The sequence below is a fragment of the Clupea harengus genome, chromosome 12 (genome assembly GCF_900700415.2).
Source record: "Clupea harengus chromosome 12, Ch_v2.0.2, whole genome shotgun sequence".
Classification (NCBI taxonomy): Eukaryota; Metazoa; Chordata; class Actinopteri; order Clupeiformes; family Clupeidae; genus Clupea; species Clupea harengus.
In genome coordinates, this window is record NC_045163.1 from 23,089,431 (window position 1) to 23,109,959 (window position 20,529).

Sequence of the window (20,529 nt, forward strand, 5' to 3'; positions counted from 1 at the left end):
AATTATGTGGTAAAATGAAATGATCCCCGATTCAAAATGTAAAGTTCATCCAGATAAAATGCTTCAACTGATTAAAATTGCAGATACAAAAATATTTTCCCTTTGTTGGAGCAGGTGACACAGCTAGTGGTGAATCTTAACATTCTTAACATTCCTCCAAGAATTCCTCCAATGCACATCGCTGTCCTGTCGGTCCTGTTGGGAATTCCCTATGACCGGGGGACTATTCCTTACCCCTTACTTATAGCTCCCCATTGCAATGCATTAAGTTCTACAGTATAATTGCCATATACCACTTCTTGGCATTCCATTGTTATTGCACAAATTCATCTTATCTTACCATTGTATCCTTGTTTTATTCTCTGATAATTGGTCTGAGCATGTATAAAACTGTCATGGTGGTCAAATACTACATACAAATGGAATACTTCTTATCCTAAACAATCAGAATCAAAATAACCAGAAACAAAGTAAAGGTCACTGTAAAGGTCACACATGCGCACACTCATTTAGTGTACTGGTTCGAGGGATGTATTGTCGCGCATTCAGCTTCTACTTACTTTGAGACTGCTCTTCATTTAGTGAATGTTCTACCTCACTTCATCCCAAAGTTCCAAAGTATACTCACTACTCACCGCTAATACTCCCTGCTCATTGCTGTGAGCTTCAGAATCTTAAGACTCGGAGTTGGGTGTCTGTGCTCATTAATGATGTGTGTGTGTGTGTTTGTGTGTGTGTGTGGGGGGGGGGTTCACTTCGGGCCTGTTTGGCATGCAAGTGTGTTTTAACAGCCTCCTCTGGCTCGCTAATGGTTCTTGTGAGCCAGGAGCCTGCAGTGTGTGGCGCGGTGGGGAGGCAGGGGGTTCTGAGGACGTTGAGATCAGTAGAACTTCAAACATCTGGAACTTTGACAGGCAGCAACTCACAGAAGAGAAGCGCAGGTCAAACAGGTCACGTCTCATCCATCAACCCGATCAATCATTACTGCCCAAGGTGTAAACATATATGGGATATATATCCCATATACACCCACCCACACACACACAAGGCATCTCAAACACTCTACTCAAAAACTCAAAGCAGACTGCCTTTACTGACCTAGCTAGCTACAGAAATTGTCAAGTGGAAGTATGTACCACAGTTTTGTAGATTCCCCCCTGAGAGCTATTTAAGCTCACTTCAGAGGTGGTTTCTGGACCATTTCCTCCTCTTTCTCCTCATCTGGACCACGGCCAATCACAACTGCACTCCTTCAAGCACCAACTATGGCTCAAGATGGCATAATAAAACAACAAGCAAAGCTGTAGGTTGTTGCCTGTTCTGCGCTCCTGACAACAACCAAAAACACAGAAGAAGAAGGAGGAGGAGGAGGAGGAGGAAGAGGAGGAAGAGGAGTAGGAGGAGGAGTAGGAGGAGAGCCTCGCTCTGTCCTGCTCAACAGCGCAGACACATGTGTCCCACAGGATCACTGCAGCAGTAAAACCTGACCTAGCAGAAAAAAGTAATTGCCACCATTTTGCACGGAGCTGGCTCTTCTTTTTGTGGGATCTTTTGGCAATTTGTCATGTTGTCAAGGATTAATGTCAACACCGTCTGTGGCATTTGCGCTAAAGTTGTTTCTTCATCCTCGGCGCTGTGCTCTTTATCAATTAGCAGAGCCTAAAACAAAAGCATGGACATGATGAATGCGCCAGTGGATAGGTACCATAATCTGACAAGAGAGAGGGTATCGTCTGTGAAGATCCTGACAGGGGCACAGATGTGGGTTGTAACCCTGTGCCTCTTAACGGGTTCTCATCTCTGCTGAATCTAAGACTCTCCAAAAGGGGGTTTGCGTTCCTGTGTCCGATACAGTGGTGTAAAAGGGTGTTCTACATGGCTGGCGTGGACGCTCTGATGCAATGATGCAAGCCAGGAAGTTAGACTGGGCATTCCAGAATTCAGCATCTCAAATGGACCATCAGCATGTTGAAATCTTTAAAGGAAATACTCCAAGCCTTAAAGGGATGAGTCAGGGCTTTGAAATGCTTTATGAACATGCCAGAAACAGAATAACTCACCTTTCAAAGACACCCCCCCCCCCTTTCCTGCAAGTTTCTTGTATGAAATTCTTCATTTTCAGAGAAGCCCACCCTGACTATTTTATTCTATTTGTGGGCTTAAAGGGAGTAGTAGTCCTGACAGCATAAAGAGATGGAGAGAGAAAAAAGGAATGAAACAAAAAGAAGAGAATTTAAAAAATGCTGATGCGTCCGTTCTTTCCCACGGAGAAGAAATAAACAGATTATAAGATCAGCTGCCTCGGCAGGCCCATACCACCCTGCTGACAGCTGCCTCTACCCTCTCTCTCTCTCTCTCTCTCTCACTCTTTCTCTCTCTCCCTCTCTCCCTCTCTCCCCCTCTCTCTCTCTCCCTTTCACACATCCCCTGTGCCCACCCTCCCCTTCTTTCACTCATCACTCGCTTTATCTCCCTCTGTCCTGCGGTACATTCTCATATACACCTCTCCCACACTCTCATCAATCTCTCACTCCTTCCACCCTGTCACTCCATCTTAGGCCTTAGCTTCTGCCCCACATTCTCTCAGCCCTCCGTCCTCCTGCTTGATCCTCCACTCTCTCACTCTCTCATTCACTTCTTTCTCTCTCCTCTGTTAAGGGCTTGCTCCTTCATCCTCCACTCTCTCACTCCCTCATTCACTTCTTTCTCTCTCCTCCGTTAAGGGCTTGCTCCTTCATCAATGTTTTCTCTCTCCTCCGTTAAGGGCTTGCTGCTTCATCCTCCACTCTCTCACTCTCTCATTCACTTATTTCTCTCTCCTCCGTTAAGGGCTTTCTGCTTCAGCCCAGGCCCCCCACCAGGCGTAGGCGGTACGTGACGCGACGTGACCTGAGGAGGGGTTTTCCACAAGGACTGGGCCACGTTCAAATTGGACACAGGCGAAATTTCAAGGCTTCTGCAATCTGCAATGCTGCTATTACAGTTTTTCTCGATTGCTTACACACATTTAGCGAATCATGGGTCAACTTAATCTAATGCTCACATCTTCTTTGCACAGCAAGAGTCTTCTCTGGCGAATGGGTTAACTATTTCTCATTGCTTTCACACAAATTTCTTTGAGTTTTAACACACTTTTCAAAACAGTTAACACACTTCTCAGAGAAAGACACAAAACCTAATTGAATAACCATGTCAACACATTGCAGACACTTAGTAGCAGCCTACTGAAACTGCTCTCTTTATTCTAAATAGCGTCAGCACCTGTGTGAACTCTCTGTGCACAACTAATCAAGTAGTTCTCAACATCTAAAAGAGGTCAATAGATTGAAGTTGATACCAAGCATGGATCGAGGAGGCCGCCACCAAAAATAGTGCAATAGGCTGTAAATACTGTAAATATACAGTAATCAGAATTCTACCGTATATGTTGTAAATTACTTTAGTGAAACTATAGTACTACATTGTATTGTGGCTTTACAAAAGTATAGAAATGGTTGTTGCCAAGAGTGCAAATACAATGAAACACAGTACAGTAAATTGACTGTAAAGGCCAGCAAAGTGTCATTGTCATTGCCGAACGTACAAACAATTGATGTGACAGTATGACGGCTCAGGTTTGGCTGAACCCTTTGGCCAGCCTCTCTCATGGAGAGGTCATGATTGACTACGTGATCAATGACTTGCCCTACGTAATTTCATTAGAGCATCTTACATGAATGCCACACAGGGGCCCCTCTAGTTCTACTATGGCCTCTTCCTTGTCTTCGTCCTAGTCCTTGCTGAGGTACACACTGGCCCACACTGGTGGCAGGGGGAGACTGTTCACTGCAGAACAGATTTGACCTTTTTACTGTATCTTGAAACCTGTCATTTTGACTTCTTACAGTGTCCAATCTAATGTGGAAAAATGACTGCAATAAATATTTTTGTGTCAGAATCTTTGCCATTTTGTACACAGTAGAACAAATGTAAAATCAATGGTGTTGACAGGTCCTTGTTTAGAATATCTTTTACAGTATTTAGCAATACAAAAACAGAACTACAATATTTTACGTATACAAATTATCAGATTTCAAATACTTTCTGACAGTATATTGTCAAGAGTGCTCAGTACAAAACCCAAATTGTAGTATGTTGTCAGTGGTAAAATAGTCAATGCTGTGAGGGTGTTGCACAAAAGTTGAAGTGATGGATTCAGAGGTTGATATTGATAGCTGTAGTTTGAATTTTGTTATCCATTGTTAAATAAATGAGAAAACATACATTTTCAATTGAGCACAAATTGTAGGTTTTGATGGAAATGTTTGGTTTTGATGGGTGTGTGATAAGTTTTGAGAAGGTGGTGTCATTCAGCAAACATCAAATAGTGTTTTGGTTATTTCATCTTCTGTTATGGGCTGTGTGTGAGCTGTTTTGAAAAAGTAAACAGTGATTGGAAAAATGTGCCAAAGCAATCGAGAAAAACTGTCACAGGTTCCAGATATGGGCATGATACCGAATTGTTAAGTTGCAAACCTTCTAATTTAGTCCAGTGTCAAATGTAAGCTAACAACAAACCCTCTAATTCAGTCCAGAGTCAAATTTAAGCTAACAACAAACCCTCTAATTCATTCTAGTATCAAATTAAAGCTAACAACAAACCCTCTTATTCAGTCCAGTGGCAAATTAAAGCTAACAATAAACCCTCTAATTCAGTCCAGTGTCAGATTAAAGCTAACAACAAACCCTCTATTCAGTCCATTGGCAAATTTAAGCTAACAACAAACCCTCTAATTCAGTCCAGTGTCAGATTAAAGCTAACAACAGCACTAGCAGTTGTGATTTATGCAGAAACATTAGAAGAACAATTAGGAGAATTGTCAAACTGTGAATATAAACTGCTTTGAGTTTGAGTTGTGCTAGAGTTTGGCATTATGTGTCACAACCTCAGATACATGACACATCCTTGCTCCATCCTTGTCTTCCCATCATTTGACTTTTTGGTGGGCACCATATGCAATGTGGGGGCATGGAATTCAATGTTCACCTCGGGCACTAAGCCAGCCGAATTGCCACTGCCCACACTAAGAGGAGCCACCCTCTGTCAGTTCTCTACACAGCTAACCGTAGAATTATGAGAAAACTGTGGGATTGTCTGGGGATTGTGGAAAAGCATTAAAATGGCTGCTTTTCTCATTAATGGTCTCCTTGTATCTCTTTTTGCATGTCTATCCTCTTCCCTGTTTTCTGCCTGCCTGTCTGGCTCCGCATTTCATTTGGCACACTGTACTCTCTGTTAAGCTGCTTCTGTCTGCCACAGCATCTGTCTATATGCAAGTGTTCCTTTGTTTATGTCTTGCTACCTTCTCCTTTTGTTTGATGTATATGTGTGAGTGTGTGTGTGTGTGTGTGTGTGTGTGTGTGTGTGTGTGTGTGCGCGTGTGTGTGTTTGTGTGTGTGTGAGTGTGTGTTTGTGTGTGTGTGTGTGTGAGTGTGTGTGTCTGTGTGTGTGTCTGTGTGTGTGTGTGTGTGTGTGTGTGTGTGTGTGTGTGTGTGTGTGTGTGTGTGTGTGTGTGTGTGTGTGTGTGTGTGTGTGTGTGTGTGTCTGTGTCTGAGAATAGATGAGATACAGTATTGTTAATCTCTGAATCACATCCTCCTGATGTATTGCCACAGTAAGCACATCCATCATCTTTCCCTCATCCACCGCCACCACCACCTCCACCACCACCTCCACCTCCACCACCACCACCACCTACACCTACACCAGCAGCAGCAGTCTACCCACGTCTCTGGGAGACACACACAGTAGGTGTATGTATCTATCACACACCACCCCTCAAATGGGGTCTGATTTCAAACTTGGGGAAATTTACATTTGACATTTTGATATTCTGAGCACTGTGGTGACTATTTGGACAAATTCTCCCCCTTCTTTTTACTCGGCATTCCATGGCCTTTCAGAGTCTCACACTGGTTGAAGGCTTAATACTACTTTACTATTATAAAAAAGGAAATCGGTTCATGATGCATTTTTTTGGTTTTAGTCAAAGGGAACTAAAGGCTACATAAGCATGTACTGTATGAACAACATTATTTACTTTGATTTACTGTATGAACAACATTATTTACTTTGATTGGTAATTGAGAAATCGATGAGAAAGGACCATTAAATGGTTGTTCGAGAGCATTGGGACCAAGATGTAATCATGCTAAGCACTCCATGCAAATATAATGACTTCAGTATTAGTAGGCCAGGACCAAATTAAAACTCAAACTCCCAGAAAGCATCATGCTGCTCTTGAGAGGGATCCTCCAGTGAGGTATGAACAATATTTGAGTTTGTAACACAGATTGACTTTTTGATTTGTTTGCAAAGAGGTGTTGGTGTTTGGTGAGTCCCATGAGCTTGATCACTTAACATGTGTGTCTATAGGCAGTTACAGTATGCTCTTAGACTCTTAGACGACTTTAAAAACTTGAACTTGAGAACATGAGACCCACAGGACCAGGAGGGCAGGCGATGTCTGTATGTGTGGGAATTAAACTACTGAGTGTGAAAAAGAGAGATCAATTATCTCTATCTCTCTCTCTCCCTCTCTTTATCTCTCTCTTTATCTCTCTCTCATCTGATGACAGTGTGATCGATTCCTGCTGGGCTCTTATTGAGGGACAAAAGCTGGAGGAGTTTTACCTGAGTCAGCAGTCTCACACACACACACACACACACACACACACACACACACACACACACAGAGACAGCCCAATTTTATCAACCACTTAAGGCTAGCACCCAGGGGTCTGTGCGATGCTCTCACTCATCACTTACATCGTGTGAGTGTATGCATACGCATGCATGTTCGTGTGTGTGTGTGTGTGTGTGTGTGTGTGTGTGTGTGTGTGTGTGTGTGTGTGTGTGTGAGTGTGAGTGTATGCAAACGCATGCATGTTCATGTGTGGTTGTGTGTGTGTGTGTGTGTGTGTGTGTGTGTGTCCTCCACTACAATGTATTGTTGAACTGTGTGGGGAGTGGGCCACTTCATACACACGAATCCCTTTGATGAATTTTTGATCAGACCCTGGCTGGAGCCTGATATGATGCCAGTGGGTTTGCATTGTAAACATTTGCATGATAAACAACTGAATGATATTTCACACTGTCTCTACTCTCCTACAGGCTTGGTTCTATCTGTGCCAATGACCCTTCATTTACATGTCAAAGGAAAATATTATGATATCAAGTCTAGTAGTACACACACTATTTTCCACAGGTGCTCACAATATATAAAATCATTCCTATTTGTTATACTTCCATACTTATAATACATTTTTACAAAATCTTTTTACTTCCAAATCTCTTTAATGCTAATGCTCAAGATGACACATGAATTCTAGTGAGATGAGAGATGAGAAGATGAGTAGGTATGTGTGTGTGTGTGTGTGTGTGTGTGTGTGTGTGTGTGTGTGTGTGTGTGTACATGCGTTTGTGTGCATACGTGTAAGTGTGTGTGTGTGTGTGTGTGTGTGTGTAAAGAACTGAGAGGAAAGGAGGATTAGGGCCAGTGTGAGTAATAGAGCTGCGTTAATCCCTGGCGGAGACAACAGTGAAGCTCATTCTGGAGTGGCCTGGATTCCTCCCCGGTGTGCTGGGGCAAACACCAGTGAGGACATTACAGCCCTGTCTGCTGTGGTAACCCCTCAGAGCCTCAAGTGTCTGTGTCTGTGTGTGTGTGTGTGTGTGTGTGTGTGTGTGTGTGTGTGTGTGTGTGTGTGTGTGTGTGTGTGTGTGTGTCTATGCGTGTGTGTGTGTCTATGAGTGTGTGTGTGTGTGTGTGTGTGTGTGTGTGTGTGTGTGCCTATGCGTGTGTGTGTGTATGTGTGTGTGTGTGTCTATGCATATGTGTGTGTGTCTATGCTATGTGTGTGTGTGTGTGTGTCTGTCTATGTGTGTGGGTGTGTGTGTGTGTATGTGTGTGTACACTCTTATGTCTGTTAGGAGTCACAAGGTCACAAAGGTCATGGTGACATGTACATTGTGAGCATAGGTGTGTGTGTGTGTGTGTGTGTGTGTGTGTGTGTGTGTGTGTGTCTGTACACAGTGTCAGCAACAGCACCTCGAAACCCTCAACACTCACCCTAAACTTTTATTTCCTGCTGGCAAAGATGGCTTATTTCCTGCAGCATGGCTTTATTAAAGCACAATTGCTAATATATACTGTATACTGTATATATATATATATATAAATATATATATTTACAAAGAAAAAAGAACCGAAGAAGCCTACCTTCTATACAATGTTTGTTTATTACCATGACAGGATCAACAGGGTGGATGTGCTGATGTGCTGATGTGCTGATGTGCAAGACAGACAAATGGTAGAAATTCCAAAGCCCAGTATCAAGTACCAAATGGTGTTAACCGGACCTTGACTTCAGTCATGTCTTTACCTGGGCTTCACACGGGTTCTCTTCCTATAGGCTCCGCCACGCTACTCCCGCAAATGTATAGAATAGATCTTGTATGCTCTCTGACCTCCGCCTGCCTCCTCGGTCTCCTTTCTACTCCTGATTCAGTCCAAGGTCAGGAGAAACATTAATCCCAGGCTAAATGGCTTTCCAAGAACTCCCTCAAACCCCTCAAAAGGTCGTCAGGGCGAACTCCTCACAATCTCTCCCTCCTCCTCCTCACAAATAAATAAATAAATAAATAAGCCCCACTCCAGAACACTCCACGCTCATGTTCCTGTGCAAGAGAGTATGGCTATCAGTGGTTATCAGTGTTGTGCATGCTTAAGTGTATGGAAGTATGGAAGCCTAGGTTGAAAACACTTAGTTAGTTAGTTAGTTAGTTAGTAATATTTCTGAGCAGTGAGGTGCAGAATGATGCCTCTGTGCTGCTGCTGATCATCTGAGCGGTTCCAAAATGACTAGCAGCTAGAGTGGTAGAAGAGCACGGCGGTGTCAGGGGAGCCATACATCCTGATCTGAATGCGTAGCACTATCCGTACTAGACAAACACATCAGACACTTTAGTTGGTCTGTGTATGAGTGTATATGTACGTGAGAGAGTGTATTTAGTCAGTTATTCTGTGTGAGTGTTTGTGTGTGTGTGTGTGTGTGTGTGTGTGTGTGTGTGTGTGTGTGTGTGTGTGTGTGTGTGTGTGTGTGTGTGTGTGTGTGTGTGTGTCTGTGTGTGTGTGTGTGTGTGTAGGTGTGTGTGTGTGTGTGTGTGTGTCTGTGTTTCCCTTACCTGGCTGGCACCTCGATGTTAGAGATGGCGTAGAAGTATTTCAGCAGGTTGTCCCGCTGCACGTATGTTCCCCCCTGGGCGGGCCTGAGCAGACGCAGGCGCAGGTTGGTGAAGGTGAAGAACTCGCGCAGTCCCTTCACGCTCTCCATGCGCGTGTACAGCGCCTCTGTGTTGACCATGCGCGGCCCCCCGAAGATCTCCAGGCGCGCGCGCACCTCGAAGCGCACCGTCTTCTCGTTCTTGGAGCCCACCCAGCGCGAGTAGCGCTCGGTGCAGATGACCCGCGTGGCGTTGACGGCCGCCAGGTCCTGCACACGCTTGGCGGGCATGTTGAACGCCTCCATGCAGTCGTCCGCGTAGTACTGGTACGGCTGCCAGGTGCGCCCGTGGTTCAGGGACTTCTCCAGGACCATGACGGTCGGCCGGCCGTACTCGAAGGTCACCTGCACGTCGTTGGTCAGCTCCAGGGTCTTGTTCCACGCGAGGGTGATGTTGGCCAGCAGCGGCTCCGGGTAGCGGCTCCACGTGACCGACTGCCAGTAGGTAATCAGACCCCCGCGCTCGCGGTCCGCCATCAGCTGAGGCGGGTGGGCCAGGTCCGGATTAGAGGCATCACACTCATCACTGCATAGGTAGGGGTTCTCCTACAAATATATAAAGAGGGAGAAAATATTAGCGAGCTCACACACACACACACACACACACACACACACACACACACACACACACACACACACACACACAGACACACACACACACACACACAGACACACACACACACACACACACAAACACTCTTGGATAGTCAGTGCAAAGATAATATGTAATAAAATGTTCAAGCAGTGTGAACATGCATACATAAACATACAAATGAAAAGCAGTGAATGTGGTTATAAGTCATGAAGTTCTGCTGACAGATTAATACTGTGTTGCTTTCCATAAAATAATAATAATAAAAAAGGTCTTGGCCCTGCGCCATGTAGAAAACAATGGCATTGTCTCCTATGATTCGGCAGTTAAATAGGTCTTAAGGTAAGTATATTCTAGACCGTTTCCTTCAGTTTTTGCTAGAAAAAACAGGCACTCACAGGCTCATTTGATTGATTGTTTCCATGGGAACACAGCCTTTGACCTAGGCACTGTCACCAATTGGCCTACATGAGCTGTAGTCTACACGATAATATACATTCCATTACCAGCATACTACAGAAACACTCATACATGCCTGTGACATGATTGTGAGATTAACTGTGATCCCATCCTACATGCATTATCCTTGTGGTAGACTGAAGTGGAACAGTGACATTGTGTGGGGCGCTTGTCCTCTCTACGTCTACCACAGCAGATACACACACACACACACACACATAGAGAGCGAGACAGAGAGCGAGAGTAAGGTATAATTAGAGAAACTTCCTCAGTGAACTTCTCACTTTGTCTAAGACTCACTCACACACACACACACACACACACACACACACACACACACACACACACACACACACACACACACACACACACACACACACACACACACACACACACACACACACTCACACACCACAGATCCAGCCAACTGTTACAGCAGGTGGCCCTCATCTCTAAGCCCCTCCAGTGATGATCCTTCCTGGAATCCCGTTGCTGAGACGACAATTACAATGGCTCTACAACACTCCCTCAGCCGACTGTGTTTGTGTGTGTGTGTGTGTGTGTGTGTGTGTGTGTGTGTGTGTGTGTGTGTGTGTGTTCGCATCAATACGTCATGCCATTTAGAAAGGGAGCATCCTCTTCATAATGTATCAGACACACGTGCTCGGAGCACTACTGCACTACGGCACATCAGTGCCACAGAGCTTTTGTTGACAACTAGCCACTTAGCACACTCTTCATCCAACGGAACATTTGGTCAAGTTGAAAGCGTACGTCTCCTCAGTGAATGTGTTTCCTGGGTACTGAACCTATGCCACGACCTTGGGATCGGAGTGCTATGTCCTCCCAGATGAGTCACAGGAACAGGAAGTACATGAGTCTTGCAGTACATGAACTTATATCTACATAAACTGCCTCACAAGGAATGTGGAGGGCTCTGTCTCCAATCAAGGCAATGTTCTGAACAACATGATCTGTACATACAGTATCCGTATGACACAGGAGAGCTCCTGCAGCATGTAGCAAAGAGTATTTGTCCAGCCAGTATAGGCGCAGTCTGCTCAATATTACATATGTATGTGTTTTGCTGGTCTCTGAATTACCTCCCTGCGATCAATCCTTGAATGATGTTCAGCCTGAACTTCTTGGCACTTCTTGGCACATTTGTATACAGCACTGGGGGTTAAGGGAGTTGTTGTACGTCAACACTGCGCCATGCTACTTACAAAGCATGAAGATTATAATCCAGCTCTTCGAGCCTCTATGACTATACCCATATCAGAAAAAAATACTCTGGTCAAGTGATGCATTTGTGATCCCCTCCAATTTTACAATATCATCCAAAAAGTCAGCTCATGCACAAAATGTTTGTTTGTTTCACATTTCACAGTGGGCCACTAGAGTGAGAGCCATAACTCAACACTTCATCCCCGCCAGACCTGTTATCTCTCGCTAAAGAGAATAATTATGCAACCATCAGATGAGGTCACCGTTTATTACAACTACATTTTTTGAGGGCTTTATCCGTCATTACGTCAGGGGCTTAGCTCCTAGCCTAGCGCATGGAGTGTGGGGCTTAGCTCCTAGCCTAGCGCGTGGAGTGAGGGGCTGGGGGAAGGGCCTGCCGGGCATGCGCTTCCCACCATAATGGAATAGCAACTCTTGCTTAAGCCGGTCACTTTCTGATCAACCTGCAATTCACCATCTCACACTTTCAAGCGCTTAGATATGACAACTGAAAAATAACTGAGGGGAAACACCTGTGAAAGCACAATGAGAAAAAAGGTGTGAAGGTGCCGGAAAAAATTATTTGGGCTTTCAGAAGGTTGTACAAAATGGTGACAATGAGGCAGGCCCAGAAAAGTCTTATTAACTAGTGTTGGACAGAAAGCTTGTTATTAACTAGTGTTGGACAGAAAGCTCGTTATTAACTAGTGGTGGACAGAAAGCTCATTATTAACTAGTGGTGGACAGAAAGCTCGTTATTAACTAGTGTTGGATAGAAAGCTCGTTATTAACTAGTGTTGGATAGAAAGCTTGTTATTAACTAGTGGTGGACAGAAAGCTCGTTATTAACTAGTGTTGGACAGAAAGCTTGTTATTAACTAGTGTTGGACAGAAAGCTCGTTATTAACTAGTGATGGACAGAAAGCTCGTTATAAACTAGTGTTTGGACAGAAAGCTCGTTATTAACTAGTGGTGGACAGAAAGCTCGTTATTAACTAGTGTTGGATAGAAAGCTCGTTATTAACTAGTGTTGGATAGAAAGCTTGTTATTAACTAGTGGTGGACAGAAAGCTTGTTATTAACTAGTGGTGGACAGAAAGCTCGCCCAGGCTTGGTATCACTGCCAGTGCTCTCTTCTGGTTTGCAGCCTCCTTGCTTGGTAACCAGCTTCCACTGAATTTTATTAAACAGAGTCAAATCTGACACAACCTCCGTGACACTTAGCACAGACACTCTGCACAGACAGACACTCAGCACAGACAGACCCTCAGCACAGACAGACCCTCAGCACAGACACTCAGCACAGACAGACCCTCAGCCCAGACACTGAGCCCAGACCCTCAGCACAGACACTCAGCACAGACCCTCAGCACAGACACTCAGCACAGACACTCAGCACAGACAGACCCTCAGCACAGACACTCAGCACAGACACTCAGCACAGACAGACACTCAGCACAGACCCTCAGCACAGACACTCAGCACAGACACTCAGCACAGACACTCAGCACAGATCCTCAGCACAGACCTTCAGCACAGACCCTCAGCACAGACACTTCCTCAAGCTTCCTCAGTATTTCATTCTTATTTTTTATTCTTTTTCTCTCGGAGTTCAGCATCTCCAGCTTCTTTGAAAACATAGTGGAAAACACAGTCTGTTTTATTCCTCAGCTCCGAAGAACAAACACCTGGATGCTGTTTCTTGATTCCTCTGGGAGACTGAACTCACCTCCCTGATCTCTAGGTCGGCTCCGCATGCATACTGGCAGCTGCACAGAGGGCTTTTGCCAATTTGCCCACAACACTGCACCACTCACAAGAACTACATTCACCCCTGCCATCCATAATAACATTCAGATTCAGAATATCATGCATGGAGATCGCTGCAAGCCTCAATGCCAGGGGCCAACCGCAAAGGCACAGCTATAAACCCTCTGAGGAAATTTGAATAAAATGTGTGCAAGAAACATATCTCTTCAGGAAAAAAAACTGATATGCTCATACATCCGTTTCCAGGCAGTATAAATGTGCACATTTCAATATCTTTGTGCAACTTGAATGATATATATATTATAAAATACAGTACATATTTTGGAACTGGAGTTTCCAAAGTAAAAATTGAACGACTCGAAATTTCCGACAGGCTGGTGCTTAGACTCCTAATAATAAAGATGCACTGCAGAGACAGCAGGAAACAAAGACCTTCTCCAGGTCTCTGCTTTTCCTAATTACCAATGTTTGCAATTCAGTGTGTGTTTGTGTGTGTGTGTGTGTAACTGAGACAGACTGAGAAGTCTTTCCATGTATCACTATGTCTGTGTGTGTGTGTGTGTGTGTGTGTGTGTGTGTGTGTGTGTGTGTGTGTGTGAGTGTGAGTGTGTGTACGTGTGTGTGTGAGAGTTCCTGTGTGTGTGTGTGTGTGTGTGTGTGTGTGTGTGTGTGTGTGTGTGTGTGAGTGTGTGTGAATCCATGTGTCTGTTCAGATCTCGGATCTGTGCGTCTGGTTAAGGAAGGCTAAAGCCAGACTCACCAGCGTGCAGAAGCGTTCAGGCGGGTTCCCGCACGTGATGCCGAGCGGCTCCACGCGAATGCGCATGTAGTCCTTCATGGAGCTGCTCTTGGGCTGGCACGCGTACTCCTCCCACACCGCACCCTCGTCCGTGTTCACCAGGGACTTGCACAGGTCATACTGGCCCAGGGTATGAGTGACGACATGCAGCAGGAGGACAAGCAGCGGCCTGGTCCAGGCCTGTACGTGCATGGCAGGTTAAGCGGGCAGAAAAAAAAGGCACAGTGGACGAGTGGATGGGTATCACAGGGGAAGTCCAAGTTCCTAATGTGAGCAAATCGAGGCGACTGTCACACGGAAACATCCAGAAATGGTATCAGCACATGTGGACGTGGGGAGAAGTGACCACACGGATGCTGAAGTCCATGGGCTTCCAGTGGGCATGCTGGGCCCGCATGCCACACACTGTGAGCTAACAGAAAAAAATGCTCCACCCCCCTGAGGTCCACTGGTCCCCTGAAGGAATGTCGAGGGCGGGGAGGAACAGGAAAGCGTGCTCAGCCCTCAGTGCACTGTCTCCATTGGGAACGTCAAAGCAGAAAGCTCTTCCATGCAGACCCATCAGTCACAGTGCTGCAAACACACCCAGCCGCTGCAGTCCTGCTACGGGGAGCAAAAGCAACATGAGAAGTGCTTGGTTACATCAACGTAGGCACATTCACACCCTGGAAATAAAAAAAAAACTACTTTTTGATATTCATCTGACACAGGAAAAGTAGTGCCCCCATACCGACACAGATGACAGGCTGACAGACACACACACACACACACACACACACACTGATACTGCTGATGAACAGAGCTTGCTTTAGGACCCAGGGTGCCACTTCAAACTTCAGACGAATATTTCCCATGTGTCTCTCATCTGTGGATGAGTGATTTCAGCCTGCAAAGCCCACTGCTGACACCAGCATCATGAATGATCACAGGGAGGACATGACATCAGTGCAAGCTTAGCCTTCAGATTTCAGTGAACTATCACTACCACCTGAGTGAGACAGCACGTTCAAAAAAAGTTACACTCACACACCCACACACATACACACACACAGTATCTCTCTCCTCCAGACAGCAATGGAAGTGAGAAAAGATAGTAAAGACTTCCAAAGCAACCGTAGAGACTACATTTTGTAGATATCCCAAGTCCACACAAGACAAATTCATAGCCTTTTCTAAGGGCGTAAATTGGAAGAATTAAATGTATTCACTTTTAAAATAATTTTAAATATCTCTCGCCAACGCCCTGCGTGCACCTGGAGCGTAGGCATTGCCCATCCACACCCGAGGCGCGTGGGACAGAGGAGATGTTAAGTGCTACTCACCTAAGTCATTGGGAACGAACTTGCTGTGCAGTGTAAACGTATATTCCAGTAAACCAGAGCTCCACTACAACTGTGTCGTAAAGCCTTCTCCCTCAGTAACGTCGAGTCACTGCCTTCCGTGGAGTTGGTGTATTTTCTGTTCTCTGCTGGCGATTTTTCATTCCGGCTATTCTCACTATCACTTGCCACTTGGCAGGCAGCGACGGGACATCGCCCTGGTTCTGAAAACAATCACCAAAACAAGGGGAATTTAAAAGTCAAGCGATGAACCCGCATCAAAAGTAAGAAAAATACTTAGGGCAACCCGTAACTGCTGCACCTCTTGCACTTCAGCTCCAAATGCAAGCGCGCGGCTATGCCCTGGATGCTCAAGGGCAGCAAGAAAAAAAGCCACATGGAAAATCCTCCCCCCCCCCAAACACACACACACGCGCGCACGCACACTAATGCGCTCTCTCTTTCTCTCACACTAATTCTCTCTCCCTCCCTTTCTCTCTCTCCTTTTCTCTCCCTCTCTTTCTCTCCCTCTCTTTCTCTCCCCCTGTCTCTCGCTGTCATACACACAGTGTACAATCCCGTCTCTATCACTTTCAATCACTCTGAGCTTTTTATCTGTGGGCTCGAGCCCAGATGCGCTGCCTCTTCTCTCTGGCTCGAAACTCAGCCGGCTGATCAACTGACCACGCGCCGCTTAAAGGAACGGCGTGACAGAGACCAGTCTTCCCCTCCCATGTTGGGACGTCCTGTAAAGTGTATATCACAGCAGAATCTTGAGTGGACCGTCGCCAACACAGTAGCCTTTCTTCTGACAAACCAATTTGTAATTTCTGAAACCTAGCCAACGCCATAGTTGGCAACAATCGCATGTTTAATTGGGCTTCATTTCTTTTAATGAGACTTAAGGTCTCTTTTGAAAGTTGGTTGAATTTGTGTGTGTAAGAATGTGCGTGTGCATTACTTTTATCTTACACAAGAGATATTGATTTTTGCCAAGTTTGTAATTGGCATTATCTGTGCCATGATAAGATCATTTGTACTGTGCTTCAGTGAACCTGAATACCTTTGATGACATAACCACCCCTCCACAAACACACAACATTCACAGAACTGTAACTGTTTCTATTGTGTGAGCCAGGGTCTGTTTGTGGGTCGGAGAGAGCTGTGTGGATGTTGATGCTCTAATGTCTTCGAGTGATGGAGGTGTTCACTGATGCAGAAACCTATTGGAGGAGTGTTCAGAAGGTTAACAGGAAGTCCTTAACCAGTTCATGAACTCATGAATGACATTCGCCTATTCCTATTGAAAACAACTCTGTACGCCTCATTACCACAGCATCTGGAGGTGATCGTTGAGGTCATTATGTAAGATCAGGTGGACACACTACCTGACACACTGAGAGGAGGTGTGTGTGTGATTCAGAGAGAACAGCGTAAACCTTTGGTTAGAGAGCTGCCAGTAGTGCGGCACCAATCAATAGTTTGTCCTTGGTGGGTCTCAGCTGAACCTCCAAGGCCCAAATCTCTAAGGCATAAACACACACACACACACACACACACACACACACACACACACACACACACACACACACACACACACACACACACCCACATACACACACACACACACAAGTAATACAATAAAGTATAAAATAAAGTCTCTCTCTTTACTTTTCTTTTACTCTCTAATGCTCTCTCACGCCTGTGGACACACACACACACACACATACACACACACACACACACACTTTCTGTCCCTCTTGCATGCACATCTCTGAGAAACATCGGACTCACAAGCATGTAACACAAACACTTTGCACCAACACCCACACACCCATCTCATATTCAACATTCACCAATGCTGCTACAGGCAGCTTGACGTATGGCAGGGATAACAATGGATAATACCTTTGTGCTGAAGCTGGCAGTTAGACGCTAGCCTGGATTCTTCAGTCTGGACTAGGGTGCCATAACAGAAGTGTATTTTAGACTTTGATAATGTATGTTTAACAATGATAATGTTAATGTGGGATCTGTTCATTTATCTTAGCTCAGATAAATAGCTCAGGCAGATGTGTCTTCCTGTCCGTTTTTGAGAAGCAGGTCATTGTCATCACACACAGACATCATGACATCTGATTTAGCTACACACACACACACACACACACACACACACACACACACACACACACACACACACACACACACACACACACACACACACACACACACACACACACACACACACACATCATGATTTAGCTACTTCTGTTCCCACACCCTTCTCTCTCTTTCTCCTTTTTTCTCTACTCCTCTCCCTCGTACTCATTGCAAACAATTTGATGAAGGACAGAGTGTCCTCGTGCAGTTGGCAGAGTGTGTGTCTATGTGCTCTCTTGGCACACTGAAGGTCTGAAGTTCAGTTACTTAAAAAAAAAAAAAAAATGAATTCTTTGAAAATAAAAAGAACAGCACAAGGGAGCAGAGGGATGGAAAAAGAGCAGGCACTGAAGCTGGTCGGCTTTGAGGGGGTTGCGACACAGATTGCCTCTTTTGCTCCCTTCAAAAACACTTTCTTGTCTCAAACAAGTTTCATCTGTGTATGAATCTGGATCTGAATCATATTAAAGTCAATAATTTTAATAGGTTACAGACGTGGACATTGCCTCTGCTAAAAGCAAATTAAAGTGAACGTAAATATGACAACAGCACTTCATTTTTGACCCTTCCCGTACAAAAACACCCACTCCCTCACAGGTCTGTCAGTACTGCCTTAATGTACAAATAACATCAAGGTCAGTAGTGGCTATGCTCTGTTGTGCTCCTGACGGTCTTACAAGCAGCTGGTGATAGGTCTGTTTGGTGTTTTATGTGCAGGTTTGGCAGTGTGTGTGTGTATCTGTTTGAGTGTGGCTGTGTGTGAACGGGGGTGTTTCCCACCTTTGTCTTGATAGGATGTGTATTTTGTGTAGGGTTTAAATCTTGCAGAACAAAAGCATACAGTATCTCTATGGGACATACATACCAGATGATGAAATAACACATAAAACAGTGTTGTGCATTTATGAAACAGAACCAATCAGCCCTCTCTCTCTCTCTCTCTCTCTCTCTCTCTCTCTCTCTCTCTTCGGCCCTCTTTGTGTATGTGTTTCCACTTTGGCTTCTGCCATTGGTGTCAGTGTGGCATCCTGGGAATACTTTTACTGCACTGTATCTCGATTGCTCTGTTTATGATCTCAGTTTTTTTTTACAAATACAACAGTAACATTCCAGCTGTGTGTAGTCTGTGTGTGTGTGTGTGTGTGTGTGTGTGTGTGTTTGTGTTTCTTAAATGCATGCTGTAGTGTGTGCACACACTCACATCCAGAAATGAGCAGTGCTCATTAGCAGAAAGATGAGCTCCGGCAGCTCAGGTTCGGTCAGCCAAACAAGGCTCAGCCCCCGCCAGCCGCTAATTAGCACCGGAGGAGTAATTTACTGGGAATTAGCAGGCACTGACACATTGTGTGTGTCAGACTATCTGCATGCCTGTGTAGTTCTGTGTTGTCTTGTCATACATCTCTGTGTCGGTGTGTATAAATGTGTTCATGTGAAGTCGCATTTGTGCATCGTATATTTTCTCGTCCATTTGTCTGGGTGTGACTGTCTGAGAGAGGCAACAAAAGTTGTCAAGGATGGGACCATGTGGAATTATTCATCAACTGCCAATTAAACCGGGTGTTTGGTTTCATCCATATCCTGAGGAGAAATCATAAAGTAGTGGTGGAGCTCTTGGGAATTTTGATTTAACACAATTCCGAAAACAATTCCGTGAATTAAAATGAATTGTTGATGTGAGGAATATGCAACAATCCAGCTAAAAGGTGATTTATGTATTTATTCCATACACATACAGTATACATGGCAACTGTATAAAGAATAACTGAACACATGTTGTCAAACTCTCTTTTTTCCAGTCAGATATGTGCTTTTCTACCTAATTTCTGTCAGCATAATTTAGGCTCATTCTGTACTTTTTGTAATTTTTGTCTGAGTTAAACGAAAACTAAGAAGATCATCTTTTACAATGTTTCAAGTGATAAGTCACCGCCTGCATTCATCTTTCTTCCCCTTGTTAGACTTGCTTCTGGTCATTACATCAATGCCACATACGTGGGCCTTTGTCCCTGTGTAGTTATAGTTTGCTCACATCCTTGGCAGTATAGTGCCCACTGTTGTTCGTATCCATGATGACCATGAGGCATTGGTAGGGTGACTTCTGAGAGAAAGCACACAAGAGGGAGAGAGAGAGAGAGAAAGAGAGAGAGAGAGAGAGAGGCAGTCATGACCATAGGACAATGTACTAATAGACATGAGAGTGATGGGGTGAACTGGTAGACTTATAGAGATGAAGTCATTGCGGGGCATAAACTGAAGTGATTTTATGACCACAAAGAAATGCTTTAGTATTTAGTGAAAGCCTATACTGTGGTAAACATGGTCCGATTCTGGGAATGGAACAATAGAACGATGGAGCAAGAAACTGACAAAGTAACTTTACCGCTACAGAGATAATTTGAAGAGAGAGAGAGAGAGCGAGAGAGTATTTGACATTCGTCTCTTTCTGTGGCCTCTCCCCTCTCCTCGCTGTAATAACAAATAGACGTGTTACAGTCCTGCCATCTAGTGGCAAACAGGTGGTAGGCCTCTTTCCAGTACTGTCATTCTTGACGGTAATACTGTGACAACACACACACACAACGCATAATGATTTTTTAACCTGCACATTAGAATAATTATGTTTTTCCCTCTTGGTGCTATGCACCACAGCGTGGTCCTGACATTTTTGGATTCCCTTTTAAATCATAGACGTTATGTGAACTTCATTCCTGATTCTGTGGCTGTTGATGGCATGATGTTGCAAGTATTAGGTGGATAGAGAAAGCAAAAGCATAAATATTGTTACTTTATGATAATAATGACTTGAGTAGGAGTAAAAATGTATCTCATTTGGGGTAATGCCCAAAATATAACAATATGACAGTCTAGTACTACAT

At 44.7% G+C, this 20,529-nt stretch overlaps 1 protein-coding gene across 11 annotated transcripts in view; it reads right to left on the reverse strand.

The window, feature by feature from the left end:
- The window catches only part of LOC105911060 (netrin-G2), a 29,637-nt gene extending 15,216 nt beyond the window's left edge, over window positions 1-14,421 (reverse strand). For all 11 annotated transcript variants that reach the window (XR_004164832.1, XM_031578107.1, XM_031578106.1 and 8 more), the window contains exons 1-2: window positions 14,136-14,421; window positions 9,230-9,873 (exon numbers count right to left, since the gene is read on the reverse strand). Coding sequence is in view for 10 of the 11 variants with exons in the window: in XM_031578107.1 (XP_031433967.1) it covers window positions 9,230-9,873; window positions 14,136-14,366 (875 nt within the window). In the remaining variant the exon portion in view is untranslated. The remainder of the gene's footprint in view (window positions 1-9,229; window positions 9,874-14,135) is intronic.
- Window positions 14,422-20,529: the final 6,108 nt, after the last annotated feature.